This window comes from Peromyscus leucopus, chromosome 11 (assembly GCF_004664715.2).
Source record: "Peromyscus leucopus breed LL Stock chromosome 11, UCI_PerLeu_2.1, whole genome shotgun sequence".
Taxonomy (NCBI): Eukaryota; Metazoa; Chordata; class Mammalia; order Rodentia; family Cricetidae; genus Peromyscus; species Peromyscus leucopus.
The window spans coordinates 49,801,170-49,819,042 of NC_051072.1; the positions used below are offsets into that span (position 1 = coordinate 49,801,170).

The 17,873-nt window shown below is 43.6% G+C and overlaps 1 protein-coding gene across 1 annotated transcript in view; it reads left to right on the forward strand.

Moving 5' to 3' along the window:
* Window positions 1–7,204: 7,204 nt before the first annotated feature.
* The window catches only part of Fcho2 (FCH and mu domain containing endocytic adaptor 2), a 106,009-nt gene continuing 95,340 nt past the window's right edge, over window positions 7,205–17,873 (forward strand). Inside the window, 2 exon segments of the mRNA XM_037209479.1 lie at window positions 7,205–7,237; window positions 7,239–7,418. Coding sequence (XP_037065374.1) covers window positions 7,220–7,237; window positions 7,239–7,418 — 198 coding nt within the window. The 5' untranslated portion in view covers window positions 7,205–7,219.

Genomic DNA, 17,873 nt, shown 5'->3' on the forward strand with positions numbered 1-17,873 from the left:
GGAGGGAGGGAGGAGAGATAGAGTGTGTAAGTTCATGTGTCTGCATATAAACCCATTTTCTTCCTAAACTGCCTCCTATTCAAAAGGCCAGATAGAAACAAATGAAGGAAAACAGGACATCTATACCACCACTTCTATGGCTTAGGGATCATTGAAGAAGGGGACTGGAAAGAATCTAAGAGAAGGGCTTCTGAAATGCTGTCTTCTGGGCACAACACCACAGTCAAAACCTCACAGCAGCTGTGGTTGTCTGCAATGGGCCTGTACAAGACCAGGCCTTCCAGCAGTCTATCATGCAGCCCTCGAGAGGCAGAGGCAGGTGCATCTCTGTGAGTTCGAGGCCAACCTGGTCTACAGAGCGAGTTCCAGGACAGTCAAGGCTACACAGAGAAACTCTGTCTCAAAAAACAAACCAACAAAGGCCCCACCATTCCCACTGAACTGGCTACTGAAGGATTTTTAGGGAAGGGACAGTCATTGTTCAGCTGTGTGTCCACTGAGGACTCTAGGGATAGAAGAGACCTGGAAGAATTCACAGATTTAATGAAGGATGTGTTTACTACGCAGAACTAAAACAGCACAGGAAGCTGTTGTTTCTCTGACTAATTACTAAGAACTCCAGGTTCCAACGCAGAGTTCCAAACCCATGGTCAGGCAAATGATCCTGGCTAAACTCAGTGGACTAAAACAAAAAAAGACTTGGATCTGGAAAAGGGACTTGGAGGGGGGGATATAGGAATGAGGGAAAGGGTGAGAGTTACACTAATCAGTGCACTTTATACATGTACGAAGTTGTCAAAGAAAAAATCAATAAAAGTGTTTTAAAAAGAAAAACAAAAAGATCTGGGTATGGTGGTGCATTGCACACCTATCATCCTAGTACTTGGGAGGCTGAGGCAAGACGATTACAAATTTGAGTCTTGTTTGGGTTACACAGAAAGACCAAGGATGAGCCGGGTGGTGGCGGCGCACGCCTTTGATCTAGCACTCAGGAGGCAGAGGCAGGCGGATCTCTGTGAGTTCAAGGCCAACCTGGTCTACAGAGCGAGTTCCAGGACAGCCAGGGCTACACAGAGAAAACCCCGTCTTAAAAAACAGAGAGAGAGAGAGAGAGAGAGAGAGAGAGAGAGAGAGAGAGAGAGAGAGAGAGAGAGAGAGGGAGGGAGGGAGGGTGGAAGGGCAGACCATACTGAGAGCTTTCATCACAAGCCCTTGCAAAAACAAGCTATACAGAAAATCTGAGTGGAAGAGAGAAAAAAGAATGACGCTAAAACAGCTTCCAGAAGCTGGCAGGAGGGAGCGAGCAAGCGAGAGACCGTCCGTCCGTCCGTCCGTCTGTCTGTGTGTGTGTGTGTGTGTGTGTGTGTGTATGTCTGTGTCTGTGTCTGTGTCTGTGTCCTTGTCCGTCCCACTGTCTTTCGTGAACATGAGTTGGAGGCTGTTTTGGAGCAAGGGCAACCTGCTAGTGACTACACCGTGGAGGAAAGGAATTTCCTTCCCTTGGCCACCACGTAGCCAACAGGCCCCCAGGAAGAACTGGAGACTCATGAGCCTTCCGCCCATCTACTGTGGAATGTTGTCAGGGCTCCATCTATGCAGGCAACCATAGCCGCTCTGAGTTCACGCCCGCATGACCCTGGTTAAACTCAGCGGGTTTTTCAATCCACCCCTCCCCGTCCCCGGGCGCTTCCAATCTTTTCAGGACCTGTTCCTCGATGTTTCCTGAGCCAATCAGGGACTGCGCGTTCATCGGTCACTTAGTCTCAGCACGCTGACCAGTTATGAACCTCTTCCAAACCCATGGCTCACTACAAACAGAAGGTCTCGTCAAGGCCGAGAGCAGCTCTAGTCCATGGGAACGGATACAAAAGAAGACAGCTGACACCGCGTTCATTTAGCAAAACAATGAATGGTAGGGTCCCCCTGCTTGGGATCTCCCTAGCCATGGACTTTTGACCAGGTTTACAGCATCAGGCATGGACTCCTTCCTGTGGAGCAGGCCTCATACCCAATCAAGCCCAGAGTTCTGGAAATTGAAAACTGAAGCGCCCGGCACAGGCAGCTGCCACCGGCTTTAGTGAAGGCGTCTTGGTAGATGGTACCACGGTGATGGACTGCAAGGGAGCAGTAAGCAGTATTTGAGGAAGAATTCACAGGAGATGGCTGGCTTCTTTATAACAGTCCCTTTTTTTGCACGAACTAATCCAGTTCCATGAGACCTGCATTAATCCCTTCCAAAGGTAGTGCCCCGATGGCCTGATTATTTCCACTAGACCCACTTCTTAAAGGTCCAAGTATCTTAACCTCACCATCCTGGAGACTAAGCCTTCCGACGTGAACTCACCGGACAGGACCCGTATCCAAGCCATACCAACCAGACTCAGATCCCTGTCCAGGCTCCAGAGGAATCTTTAAGGACAACCATGTCTCCTTCCCCTAGTCATAGCTCAGCCAACAATGCCTCTTGCTTGGGCTGCAGTAGCCGAATTCCTAGTGTGGTTCACTCAGCTAGGGAGCTAGCCAGCCATGGAAAGCCACTCTGGCCTCCACTATTCATGGATTCCCCCTCCAGTCCACTGTGCTAAAAGCCGATAACCGTAGTGAACCCAGGACAATTTCTTGGCACTCCTTTATGAGAGAAAAAGAAAGGAGGAAAGACTGATTTCTGTGAGCGCACCCTTTTGAAACGGTGAACTCCTCTGCAATTCGGTTAGTCACTGAACACGCATGCGTTGTTACCACCTGTGCGCCAGGTCCACACACCTTACCGAAACTTTCATAGTCTCCACCATGTTGGATTGTGACTTTCTTTTATCGTACAAATGCTCAATAAGTAGCTCCTGGGGGCTGGAGAGGTGGTTCAGAGGTTAAGAGCACTGGCTGCTCTTCCAAAGGTTCTGAGTTCAATTCTCAGCAACCACATGGTGGCTCACAACCATCTATAATGAGATCTAGTGCCCTCTTATGGCCTGCAGGCATACTGTATACATAATAAATAAATAATTAAAAAAAATAAGTAGCTCCTGAAGGGAAGGGCCAGTGAAGGCATTATTAAAGAACACCAGGCCCAATTAAAGAACATCAGGCCCAGTTACTTTAAACAAAGAGAACAGGAATTGCTCTTTACTTTGGATATTGTCATTATACTAAAATAAAATGAAGTATTTAGCAATTATTAGTCTAAACATTGTTTCCATTTTTCTATCTTATTCTTATCTTTGTCCCTTTTTGAGTATTTGTAATTTTAATGTACTTACCATACCATCTTCCGCCTTCCCCCCTACCATTTATGACAAACCCTTAGGAAAGTCTTTACGCTCTTATTGCCTTTGCGACTCTAATTTCGCTCGTAGTTTTGAAAGTTCTGTTGGGTTCTCTGTGGCTACTAGTGGTGTAAACCCCTGAGCCTGTCGGGTGTTTTATGCTTCTTCCACAGACAGCAAGGTACGGGAGCCCTTGGGGGAAAACACATCTCATTCTAGAGGAAGGGATGAGGCCACCTCTAATGGCTGCCAGTCCCGAGTGCCCCGGAGAGAGAAGTGTGCCTGGCCTTGTGATCAGAATCAAGGCGGCCGCGCAGGGAGTGGTGTTCAGTTCTCTTCGGCCGTTGGAGCGGCTTGTTTCTACCTCTCAGCCCTCAGGGTGCAGCCTGCCTGGCTACCATCTGCTAAATCTTTGCCTTTTCTGTTTTGCATAAAGCCTTTGCTTTCAATATGCTTGTTCTTGAGTAGGGAGAGAGAGAGGGAGAGAGAGAGAGAGAGAGAGAGAGAGAGAGAGAGAGAGAGAGAGAGAGAGAGAGATTGAGAATTCCAGATTTCGGAGATGGGTCTTTTCCTCTCCTGCGCTTCTCCCTCTTGTTATTGTTGAGTATCAGTACCGAGAAAGATTCCTGCACCGGCCACAGGATGCTGCCTCGTGAGGGGACTAGCAGGGAACGGGTCCACATGAGCTTTTCCTGTGAACTATATTTATAAAATTACACAGAAAACAAATGGGGAAATGTTGCTTTACCCTATGGCCACTCCTCTGAAAGGAAACTAGTTCTCAACATGGTTATGAGGAAACAGACCTTGCAACTAAATGTTGACTAATGTGCTTTGAGCTGTAAGCCGGATGGGAAGGTCATATGCATACCACGGAATGCAAAAGTGGACGTGTTCTATTGCCTCATGGAACAGGCCTTTGAACTTGGACATAAGCCATATTTTATAAACCCAAGTTCTGGACTGATTTCATGTAAATTTTCCCTTCTCCCATTTGCTACCACTCATTAAGTTATGAGTTAACAGCCCAGGAATGCTTTGGGCTATAATGTCTATGCTTGGGTAAGAATTTAATGGGGAACAACAGCCTCTCCCCAGAAACCAGCATGTTTATGGCAGGTGTAGTGAAAAATCTTAAGTGGAAGGTAAAATCTCATGAGGATGCCTCAAAATGGAGGCTCAAAAGTCGGGCCCCTTCCCCAAAGGAGACCTCCCAATAAAGCATATCTTCAACACTTTTTTCAATTTTACCTTAGTTTTACTAAAATTGGTACTCTGTAAGAAGGATGACCGAGCCCGTAAGATTTTGTTTGAAAATATTTAAACTAAGGTGAAAAGTTCAGCCAGGCAGAACTTCATACTTTTATAAGGTATGGGATTAGCATCAATTACAGAGCAAATGTAAAAGGATGGAGTCGCTGCCTAGCCAAGGACTCAGCCACCTTGACATATTTATGACAGCCGTAATGATTCATTTAGTCACCAAACATTAACTGAGTAACTGTCAGGTGACTGGTATCAGGTGGCAGGAAGAGCTGTATATTGTTGTTAGACCTGCTGGCTTTTAATAATAATTTCAAAGTCTATTTGGGTTTAAAAAAAAAGAAAAGGCTAAGTGTGTAGATCAATAGTACTTTAAGGCATGCAAGTGAGTTACCCACTCAGGGCCTTAACTTTGCTCGAGTATCTGTGCATCCTTGAGAACGTCACTGAAAGGACAGAAGGTGACTGATGCCACCCACATTCTTCTTATATTATGCCATCTTTACTGAAATTCAGCCACCTTAATCACTGTTTATAAAGGTCTCCAACTTAAATGCCAGGTAATTACAAAACAATGAACCTTATGAACTTGAGACACACAGAGGGGTATTTACTTTGCCTTCACGGCAGACCTCCTTGATATGGATGAGACCAGCGTTAAGAACAAGACGGTGGCCTGGGTAGCAGCCACAGCTATTGTGAGCACTCAGCTAAATAGTTGTAACCGCAAATTAGAACGTCAAGGGAAGGCAAATCTGTGCTTGACACTACTGGGAAACAACACTTTTTGTTGTGCAAGAACCCACCGCGTTCAAACTGAGAGGAAGGGTTTGGCAAGCTACCCTCCCATTCTGAAAGCTCTCCAGCGGCTCACATCTGCCTGAACTCCAAAGCCGCCTGCTTCTCATGTGGGTAGCCGTTCCACACCTCCCGCAAATTTTCATCGCGTTTGCAGGTTACCTTTTAGTTTGAGGACAGAGGGGAGAAGACACAGTTTTGTTGGGACCCGAATAGTGTTGGTCATGGGAGAGATTTATGGTCGGTGTTTACCTTTAGCTCACCATTAACAAAGTCTCCTGTGTAGGTTTTCTTTTGATTTTTTTCTTTGATTGTGTGTGTGTGTGTGTGTGTGTGTGTGCGCGTGCGTTTCTCTTTCTGTGTCTGTCTGTCTGTCTGTCTGTCTGTCTGTCTCTCTCTCTCTCTCACACACACACACACACAGTCATTTAATGCCTAGAACTCAGGCGCCCTTCTTCCATCTAAGGGGGTAGCACCAAGTGATATTAGGAACTGGATGTCAACCTCTTTTGCAGGATGCACTTTCTTACTCCTTTTGGCAGGATTTTCTTACATCTTCAGTATCAAGGATAATCTAACTAGACCGACGGCTTACAGAACTAAACCAAATATTTATTTTAAAGAAACAGAAGAGTTAACATATAAAAAAAAAAAATTGCCGAGTTGGCTCAGTGGTGAGGAGCAGGACTGATCTTGCGGAGGACTCCAATCAATTCCATCACCCACCTGGTGGCTCATAACTGTCTGTATGTTCAGTTCCAGGGGGTCCCACAATCTCTTCTGGCCTCACTGGCTACCAGGCACAAAACATGGAGTGCACACATAACAAGCAGACAAAACACTCATACACATAAATCTTCTAAAGTAGCATATGAAACCAGCATTTCCCACCATCCAACCACAAACATCATGGCCAGTCTCGTTTCATCTTACCGTAGTCTTTTGCCTCACTGCTATGAAATACTTTAGAGCAGATCATAGATGTCTTATCATAACATGAATATTTATGGAGGATATCCATTATCTAGTTATCTTTTTACATTTCATGCATATGAAAAACAATGCAAGGTTCTTACTTTCAGGGAGGAAAATGATTTCCCATGAAAAAAGTGTTATCTTGTTCATGTTTGAAAACAAGATCTTAGGAGGCGCGGTGTGCACATTGTAGTTAAAACTACACTAAATTATTTGTGGAGCTTGGCTTCAGACTTGTAGATTTTTGACCTGGCTTAATGAACTTGAGACCTCTCAAGTTTTTGCTTTGGGAAAGCAAGGGATTTAGTTGCTCCATTAGGCCGAGGCATGTTAAAACTTGTGTCTTTTCCCTGAGTGTACAAGTTGGTAAGATTACCGTGGGCTTTGTGAACAAGCCCGGAACAGGGTCGCGGTTCGGGTCACGCCTGCTCTCGGCAGGCGGTCCAGGCTGGCTGGCTCCCTTGTGACCAGCAGCAGCAGTGCCTGAGTCTTGCCGGCGACACTGGGCGTTTCCTCCCTTTCCGGCCTTGGGGAGTTTTGTTTTGGATCTGACTTCCCAGTCAAGGAGAAGGCTCCCTGTTGACCAAAGGTTTCCCAGTCTCCTCGGGGTGGCCAGCGGCCAAGTTTCCTTACTCCCAGCCTGCCAAGCCCTGGGTCTTGCTGGAGATCCTCGAAGGCCGGGGCGCTGGACTCACGAGTGGGCGGGGCCTCCTTCGCTCCGCCCCCTTCTCCCCGTTCCCCGCCCCACCCCTCGGGCCTGTGGGTCGCCCGGCTCCCGCCAGCCTGGGCGCCTCGCAGAGACTTTTAAGTTCTGCACATTCCCAGCGAACGCTCGGACCCGGCCGGGCCGCGCGCACGCGCACTCGGGGCGGCGGGGCCCGGGAGCTCGACCCGCGGCGGCGGCGGCCGCTAGGTGGCGCATGCGCCCTGGAGGGCGGCGGGCGGTCTCTGGGAAGAAGGCGGTGGCGGCGGCGGCGGTGGCGAGAGGCGGGGGCGCCGTGGAGGCCGGTCCGTGTTTACACAGCGGCGGGCGGGTGCGGACGCGGAACCCGGCGCAGCGGCGGCGGCGGCGGCGGCGGCGGCACGATGGTCATGGCGCATTTCGTGGAGAATTTCTGGGTGAGCGGAGGGTTGTTGGGAAACGCCGCGGGCTTCGGCTTCTCCCCCGCGGCCTTTGCGTGCGCGGCGGGCGGCGGCGGCTCTGGAAGCGGCCGAGCGAGAGAGAGACCGCGGCCCGGGGACCGGCCGGCCGAGTTCCCGCGGGGCCGAGGCTCTCCGGTCACCGGGTCCTCCGGGCTGGCAGCTGCGCGGGGCCCGGGAGCCGCGCCGGGGAGTCCCGAGGGCCCGCGGCGCCGGGCGGGGACAAAGCGCCGACGGGGCGTGCGCGGCGTCGGGCGCGGGAGCCGGGCGCCCTGCGGGTCTGCTTCCCGCGGCGCAGGCCCGGAGCCCCGCGCAGAGTCCGTGCGCGGTCGGGCGGGCGGGCGGTCCGGCGGGCGATCGGGCGGGCGATCGGGCGGGCTGGGCACTTCCTCCGGGCCGCGCGGCTCGCTCGGCTCGTGGGGCTGCGCCCAGGACTTTGCCTCCGGGCCTGCTCACAAAGCCCGTGGAAGTTGGATTTCAGGGACCTTCCTCGTTCTCCCCGCACTCCCCTGGTCTGCCTGCGGAGTGCTGGCGGCGTGCACTTACTGTTTGCCCGAGAATGGCAAGTACAGGAAAGTAACGTGTTTACTTAGGCATCTTGGCCGGACTCGGTTTTTATGGTCCGACAATTGCACATACCACCGCAGTTTCTGTTTGGTAAGGTGTAGAAGTGTTGAAAGGCGTCAGCTTCCAGTCACGCCAGCCACTGCTCTCTCAGATTCTTAATTCTGTCTCAAGCATGGGCTTGCTCAGTAATACAATCACTTCATACATAGTTACTTGTTTCGAATGATAACTCTTTCCCCACAAACATCTGTACGCCGTGGTGTTTTTTTAAAAGAGCGGTTTTTATTGAGGTTCCTTTTTCATGTGTACAGTGCATGCATTTAAAGTGCATATTGCGAAGAGTTCCTCATTGTTTTGTGCAGACATCACCACAGTCAATTTTAGAACAATTTCATAACCTCAGGAAGAATCCTGTACGTGTTAGCAGTCACTCCCAGTTTGCCCCTTGCCCCAGCCCCTGAGCAACTGATCTTTCTGCTTCTACAGATCTGTCTCTTCTGGACCCAGCATATAATGGTGCTCTTATGACAGCATTATTTCACTTACTATAATATTTTCAAAGGTAATCCACGAGATTGTACATTTTAGTATTCTATTCCTTTTTGTGGCCAAATAATATTCCATTCCACATTTTCTTTATCCATTCATTGGTGGTGGATGTTTGGTACCCATCATAACTATTCTTTGTTTATTATGAGTAATACTGCTGTGAACAGTTTTATACATGTTTGTCAGAGCACGCGTTTTCATTTCTTTTGGGAGTGGAATTTACTGGGTCATATGATTAACTGTGTTTGCACTTGATTAGCCAAAGGGCCAAGAAGTAGATGGTAACTGTATTACTAGTTCAGTCAACTGCTAGACTGTCAGAGAGGTTTGTCAGAGAGGTTGCCACGGTGTCCAAATGCACAGCAGTGTCTGGGGTATATGCTCACCAACACATCTTTTGTGGTATAGTATGATGATGGTGGACATTAAGTATCATCTTGTGTTTTTGATTGGCGTTTTTCTGTGGCTAAGGATGTTGAACTTTTTTTCTTCTTCTTACTGCCTATTTTAAGTATTTTTCTTGGGATAACTGTAGATCCATTGCCATTTTTTAAAATTGGATTATCTTTATTGCCTTTTTGTTATTATTGAATTCTTTTTATCTTCTGGATTCCCCCACCCCCACCTCCCCAGGCTCATGCACTTGCTCCAGCACTTGCCCACTTTTTAAAGACAGTTTCCTGGTTTTCTGATCCTCCTGCCTCTGCCTACCAAATGCTGGGAATATAGATGTCTGCCATTTCTATCAGCTCTGGGTGCACATTTCTTTTTTGTTTTTGTTTTTTGAGATGTGTCTATTTAAATAGCCCTGGTTGTTCTGGAATTCACTATGGAGACAAGGTTGGTCTTGAAATCAGATCGCCTGCCTCTGCCTCCCAGGTGGTGGGGATTAAAGGCTTGACTACCATTCCCGACCCTTAGATGCACCTACTTACCTTCTATCCACCTTCCTCCCTTTCTTTATTTTTTTAATGCAGTGTACAAGCTTTATTCAACAAAAGCAACAGGTAAAGTAAAACAGACACTTATCAAAAAAAAAAAAACTACAAGAAAATTTATCTTTAACAATTTAACCTACTTGCAGTTGCCTTGAACTCTTGCTGTGAAAAACACAGTTCATGCACAGGTATGGATGAAAGATCTGTGCATTTTTCAAGTATTCACTGAATACTACCTTATATGCACATGTACATTAAATTTGAAAAAGATTAGGTGATCCCCAGGTGTACTTTTTGTTTTGTTTTGCTTTGTTTTTTTTTTTTTTTTTTTTTTTTGGAAGAGGTCCTCTAAAGAGAAGAATATGTGGTTCTGGCTCATGAGTCATGTAGTGAACTCATTCTACATTCTATTGGACACTCAGTCTCCACTCCTCTTCAGATGAGTTATTGGTACTTGTGTGGAGAGTTCTCTGGGTAACATTGACTGCCAGGACCCGTAGTGCTTGTCAAAGTACTTGTCAAAGTACTTGCCTGAGTAGTAGATCTGCTGTGGGCCATCCTGCTTGTGGAGGAGAAAACCCGGTACAAGGAGCTCCACCGCCGCCTGAGGTCATTGCAGCGACTCAGAAGTAGGTGGTGTGGAAATACCTTTTCCATTCTGAAGACTGTCTTTTTATTTTATTGGTAACATCAGTCCAGTTTTTAATTTTAATGAACTCTTGGTGAAATCCACTTTTATGTCACCTCGACTTTTGTTATCCGAAGAGGCTTTTGGGTAACCTAACCTCTTATAAGGTTTCGTAGTTTAAGCTCCTTATTTCCTTCTGTGATCCATTTGAACTTAATCCTGTGTGTTCAAAGAAAGAGTCCAGCTTCATTCTTGGCAAGTATATGTTTATTTGTTCCAGCATCTTTTTTTCTTTTTTTTCAAGTCTTCTTTCCTCATTGGGTTTTGGTGGCATCTTTTTCAGATATCACTTTACCATGAATATATGAGTTTATTTTTGGATTCTCAGTTTTATTCTATTGTCTACTTTGTGCCAGCTGCTGCTATAATGTTTCATACAGCTTTGTATAAGGAGTCAGAAAGCAGGAAATAAGTCCTACAAGTTCTTTTTTTTTAAAAGAAGCTTTTGGTCATTCTGGGGGTTCCTTCCATTTCCATAGGAATTTTAGGATTACTCCATACACTTTAGTGGAAACTTAGAACACTGTTACAAAGATGGGGATTGATGTTCTTAGGCCGGTTAAGACCTGTCTCCAGGCTTGATCCCCAAGACTTGTGTAGTAGGAGGAGAAAGACTCCACAGCTGCCCTCTGTTTGCCTTGGCAGATAGGCATCCCCACACCCCCAGGGAGACAAATGGAATTTGAAAAGAATAGCTTTCCTTTTGTTGTTGTTGTTTTCTCTGTGTAGCCCTAGCTGTCCTGGAACTCACTCTGTGGACCAGGCTGGCCTCGAACTCGCAGAGATCCACCTGCTTCTGCCTCCCAAGTGCTGGGATTAAAGTCCCCACCACTGTCTGGCTAAGAAAAGCTTTTTTAAAGAATGGTTTGTGGGCTGGAGAGTTGGCTCAGCAGTTATGAGCACTGGCTGGCCTTCCAGAGGACCTGGGTTCAATTCCCAGCACCCAAATGGCAACTCACCACTGTCTGTAACTCCAGTTCCCTCACACAGACATACATGCAGGCAAAACACCAATGCACATAAAATAAAAATACATATTTAAAAAACATGCTAATATTTTTAAGTTTATTAACAATTCCAAATTGTCTCCTACTGTTTCAGAGTTTTTCTGTCAGTTGGACATTAGTGTGCCTTGTTTTTGCCTATTTTAGAGAATGCCTTTCTGGATATTTTTGTACATGTTTTTCATGCTTCTTGTTTGACCGCCTTAATAGAGGAACACGAATAATTGGAATACCTGAAATCTAACTTCTGTTTCAGTCTTTGTCTTCATTTCTGTTATTAGGAACAAATAGTCAAATAGACTAAAAATACGTTGCCTTTATTTCCCAGTGTGGAATTGGGGCTGAAAGTTTTAAATTAGAGCAGTAAAGGCTCCCAGAGGAGGCAGAAGGACCTAGGAGAGCCTAGGTGTTACCTAAGCAGCTAGCTGGAAGGGTCTCAGTTCTCTATGTTAAACATCTTGCAATTTACATAGTCCAGGGTCATTTGTGAAGTAATTCCTTAAAGTAGAGAATTTAATATTTATTCCCTCCAGTATTTAGAGTGGTAAGAAAATCAAACTTGTCAAAGTTCAAAACATATTGTATGTGGAAAACGCATGCATGCATATGCATACACACACACACACACACACACACATACACACATACACATACACACACATAGAATCAATTCAAAAAAACTGGTCAACATGAGGTAATGGAAAACTTTGAAGTTTAAGTTTCTAACCAAACAACCTGTGAATGGTATTCTCCCTACATCTATAAAGACAGACCTTTTATTGTGGCGTTTTGTTAGAGGAAAGCTTGACTCATTGAAACATGTTTCAAGCTCTCTTGAAAGCAGCACATCCTCCCTTTTTCTTTATAGTTTTTCCTAACTGAAACTGCTAAATTAAAAATTCCTTAATACTGTACTTTAAAGAAAAAAACATGCTCAGAGACTTCCTACATAACAGATGTTTTGTTGCTGATAAGTCTGTTGCCATAAAGCATAGTGCTAGTTGATAATCAAGCTGAAAATATTTTTCCTGTGAAAAGTAATCCACATCATTACTCTTAATATGTAAAAACAAATGTTAGCGTTTTTTTAGCAGATCACATAACTTTAAAAGGGTGCTGTCCAGTATTTCACTGTCTCTTAGGTTGCATCTTGCTTAGGGAGAGTTAAGTACTGCTTTATAATACTGAGATTATCTGTAAAAACACTGTACTATAATCATTAAAATGACTGTTTTTGTATAAACCTAGATTATTCATCAGTAAAAACATTAAAGGAAGTAATTCCACAAACAATAATTACAGGAAAATAAGCATGACAGACTTGTATTTAATACATTATAAATATCATTTTACACAGTAAACCTAGTCTCTGTAACATGCCACATATTCCTTAGTGTATGTTACTTTATAATAAACAATAAACATAATGTTTTGAATTAGGAAACTTTCTCCAGAGTGTCTCATTCAACAGCAAACATTGACAGATAAGTGGCCTTAGGTGCTTTGATCCCAAAGCTGTTCCCTTTTAGTCTTTCTGTGTAACCCGTACACAGTCTCATTTCATTCACTGTCTCATTGGCATCATCAGACTTTAGTCTTGAATTGAATTGGAGCACTTGGTTATCCACTCTGATCTGCAGTTAATATGGATAAATATGGGAGGATTAAAATGCTTCTAGAAAAATCTGTACTAGTCTATTCATTGGACTTTGGAGTGTAAACCTTTATTATATTTTTGTTTGATTGTCAAATTTAAATCTACTATTGCAGATGAGAGATGAATACATTTTGGGTTTTTTTTTTTTATTCCAGTTAAAAATTAAAAAATATGTAACTTTAGAAAAGTTTGATATGGGCTGGAGAAATGTCTCAGTGGTTAAGAGCACGGGCTGCTCTTCCTTCCAGAGGACCCAGGTTCAATTCCCAGCACCCAAATGCAACTCATAACTGCCTGTGACTCCAGTTTCAGGGGATCCAACACCTTCACACAGACATACATGCAGGCAAAACACAAATGTGTATGAAATGAAAATAAATAAATTATTTAAAAAAGAAAAGTTTGATATGACTGTGGAAACCTAAAATAGAAGCTTGTCTTATTAATTCAAAGTTATAAATATTATAGTTTGGTATTCTTGCTTAGAATATGATCCCATCAAATGATGTACTAAAATTAAATACTATACATATGTGGACATATATGTAGAAATAAGTAGTTGTTTTTTTTTGTTTTTTTTTTTAAACTCTTTGGGGGCCTGCACCTAGCCCCCAAATAAATACATGGAGACTTATTCTTATGAATGCCTGTCCTTGGCTTGTTTCTAGCTAGCTTTTCTAACTTAAATTATCCTGTTTCACTTTTAACTACATTTGCCTCTGGTCTGTTTACCTTTTTTTATTCTTTTATCTTTCCTTCTTACTCAATGGCTGGCTGTATGGCTGGGCGACTGGCCCGTGGTGTCCTCCTCTCCGTCTCCTTTTCTCGTTTCTTGCTCTCCTCTTTAGATTTCTCCTTCTGTTTGTTCTCTCTGCCCACCAGTCCCACCTGTTTCTCCTGCCTACTTATTGGCAGTTCAGCTCTTTATTAGACCATCAGGTGTTGTAGGCAGACACAGTAACACAGCTTCACAGAGTTAAACAAATGAACATAAAAGAATGCAACACATCTTTGCATCATTAAACAAATGTGCCACAGCATAAATGAATGTAACACATCTTTTTTCCCCCAAATATTCTTCTCATTATTTATTTACATGTACATGTATGTATGTCTATATATGTGTGTGTATCTGAGGTTAGGGCCATCCTCTGGAGCTGGAGTTACAAGCTTTTGTAAGCTACCTGATGTGGGTGCTGGGAATTGAACTCAGGTCCTCTGTAAGAACAATACATGTTCTCAACAAGTGAGCTATCTCTCCAGTCCTGAATGTAACATATCTTAAACTAATATTCCATAACAGAAGTGTTTACTGTGTACTAACAAACTTGCAAATTATTTTATATCTGTTGATACGTAAAAGGTACAAAAAAAAGACTAAAATATAAAATCTCCCTTCTTCTCCAGCCGTTATGGTCCCCCAAACACAGTCACTTATGACTTTTTATCATTCCAAAGAACCTGTACACATACAAGCATATGCATACACAAAGTGACGTGTCTTAGTGTATGACTGTTTAAGTAGTTAGCCATACCCAAGTTGTTATCACTGCAACAAACAGAATATTCAGCTACAGATTCAGTTGACTTAGCTCAATTAGGCTTGATTAGTAGACATTCTAAAATTACAGTATTTCTAAGAAAGACTTATGTTTTGCATTGTCTGTGTACTATGTTTATGCAGTGCCCACAGAGATCAGAAGAAGGTGTCAGGTAATCACTGTGGGAATTGGAATTCGAACCCAGGTCCTCTGTAAGAACAGCCAGTGCTCTTAACTGCTGAGCTATCTCTTCAACCCCGTATTTTGTTTTTGAGATAGGATCTCACTTTTTTTTTTTTTTTTTTTGTTTAGGCTCACTTTAAAATAAGACAAAACAAATAAAAGAAAACAAACCTGATTCTGTGGCCCAGACTATACACAAATTCATGATCCTTTTGCCTCAGCCCCTGAGTGATAGGATTACAGGCATGTGACACGCTGACTTTTTAAAAATTAAATTTTAAAATGCACTGAATTTTATCGTGAGGTGCTTAGAATTTTGAAAAGAGTATTTTATTTTGTATTTTTGCTTAATCTCAGGAGAAATTGGAAGTGAAAAATTGAGTGGTTTAGTCTGCTTATTTTTAATTCAGAGGGAGGACTTTTAGAACACTGGCATTAGGCAGGATACAGTTTTAATATGTGACTTAATTTCTGGTCTGTAGTCTTACTGTGCAACCCTGGCTGGTCTAGAACATGCAGATCCTGGAGTGCAGGATTAAAAACCTGTGCCACTGTGCCCAGTCTAAACTTTTTAATTAGAAACTTCAAAGTTACTTTGCTTGTTTACTCTGTTTTAGACTAGAAGAAGCCTGAACATTTTCAGTGACTTGACTTTATAGTGTATTTTTTTAGCTAAATTTCAGTTTAATTGATAATGCCAGTCCATATGCATAATAAAGTCTTATTTTCACTAAACTGAATGTGGTATAATACATGTCAAACTATTAACTGCAGTCTCGGGAAATGTGTTTTCCTTTTAAAGGCTTGTATGATTGTAAGAATATCTTTTTTGGGTCTGTCAAATGCCAGACAAGCACTCTGCCAGTAAGCTACACCTCCAACTTGATTTAAATACCTGCTTTGATTGGTATTTTTTTGTTTTTCTTTTTATGTTTTGTTTTGTTTTTGAGACAGGGTCTTGCTTTTGCTGGCCTGGAACTCATCCAGATCCCCCAGCCTTCCAGATTGCTGGGATTAAAGGCATTGCTGTCCCAGCCCTTAGATTGGGCTTTAATAAACTGTGATTTCTCCCAGGACGTGATCAGCAGACAATGAATGAGAGTACTACCTCTGTGAAATGCTTTGAGATCGGCAGATAGAGATTCCATCTGTGATCTGAGGATAATGCTTGCCTAGCATGCACAGTGAAAAATCTTAACTTCATCATAACTGTCTTTCTCAGACCAGGAATGGTAAGCTGCTCAGTTAAGAATGACAGTTTCTGCCAAGGATGGATGGATGGATGGATGGATGGATGGATGGGTGGGTGGATTCATCTATTTGTTTATCTATCCATCTATCCATCCGTCTGTCTGTCTAGACACAGGGTCTCTTTATATAGCCCTGGCTGTCCTGGAACTTGTTATATAGGCCAGACTGGCCTCAACTGAGTATGAAGGGTAAGTTGAAGTTGAATTCTAGCTATAGGTCTACCCTTGATAACTATGGAGAGGAAATACATTTATAAAAAATTTACTTTGTTCTTTAAAAACAACTTTTTGAAGTATACATTTTTGCATGTGTATCTGCATTATTATTTTTATTATTTTTATTTTTTTCCTAGTAGAAGTATGTCTGCTTTTTGAGACAGGGTCTCATGTAGCCCAGGCTGGCCTTCAACTCAGGATGTTTGTAATTCAGGATGACCTAGAACTTATGAGTCCCCTGCCTCCACCTTCTGAGTGTTAGTATTTATAGGCATTTGCCATCATGCCCAGTTTATGTGTTGTTGGGGATTGAACCTAATGCTGGTGCATGCTAGACAAGCACTTTGCCAGCTGAACTGGGTCTCCAGCTCCCTAGGGTGAGTTTTATTGTTAAGTAATCACTAAAGTGACAGTTCTTACAGAGCTCTTGAGTAGTACTCAGAAGGCCCTCTAGTTGACTGACCAGTTCCATACAACCCTCCCAAATAAATAATAAAAATGTAAGTAAAAGAAGTGCACTTCAGGAGGTTTTGGTAATGTAGGTGTGTGACTGTGCTGGGTAGTTGTCGTTGTCAACTCTGCACAGCCTGGAGTCATCTGGGAAGAGGGAGTCTCAGTTGAGGAAGTACCCCATCAGATTGTCTTGATTGATAAGAGAGCTAGCTGATGTGTCTGGTGGTGGCACACATCTTTAATCTCAGCACTCCCGAGGCAGAGGCAGATGGATCTCTGTGAGTTCGAGGCCAGCCTGGTCTACAGAGTGAGTTCCAGGACAGTTAGGGCTGTTGCACAGAGAAACCCTATCTCAAAAAACAAACAACAGAAAAAAAAACCAACCAACCAACCAATAAATAATAATAAATAACTAGAGAGTTAACTGAGCATGAGCAAAGAGCCAGCCAGTAAGCAGTGCTTCTCTGTGGTTCTGCTTCAGTTCCTACCCTGACTTCAGCCTCAGTGTAGTGTGACCTGAAATAAACCTTTCTCCTTCAGTCGCTTTTGGTCATGGTGTTTATCATTAGCAACAGAGAGCAAACTAGAGCAGCAGCCATCCTCTCGGATAGTTCAGAACATTTCCATCCTCTCAAGAGGAAATCTTTATACGTTTTTATTCACCACGTTGCCCCCAAGCATGTCTGCCTCTTTCTGTATTGGCCTCCCTACCCTAGGCTTTGCTGTGAATGAAGTCCTGATGTAAGTGTGTGGTCTGTGATCAACCTCTTTCACCTACCCGGATATTTTCCTTTCTTTTTGTCTTTGTGAGACAGGGTCTCTCTACAGAGTCCTGGCTGTCCTGGAACTTGCTATTGTAGACCAGAACTTGGTATTGTAGGTGGGCCTGGACATCCACCTGCCTCTGCCTCTGGAGTGCTGGAATTAAAAGTGCATGGAATTAACCATGCCCAGCTGTTACCATAATATTTTCAAAGTTCACCAATGCTGTAGAATCTGTCACTGTTTCTTTCCTTTTATGGCCCAATCATCATCTATCATATGGATATATTGCATTTTTAGTGTATTTCTTAGATAGACATTTGGATTGCTTCTACCTTTTAGCTATTTTGAATATTGCTGCTATAAATGTACATGCAAAATTTCTTTGTGGACCATAAGCATTTACATTACTCATAAGTGTGATTCACATTAAATAAGCCTGCTGAAAATGAGCTTACCAATGATGAGTGAATACCTACTTTTAAAATTTAGCCACTTGGAAATGGATTTATTTGTGGGGACGAAAATGGATTGCTCTGAAAATTGGTTGGTTCTCCAAAATGGATGGTGAAATGTATGTGTGTATTTACTGCACTGTTATCTCTTACCAGGCCAATACAGTAACT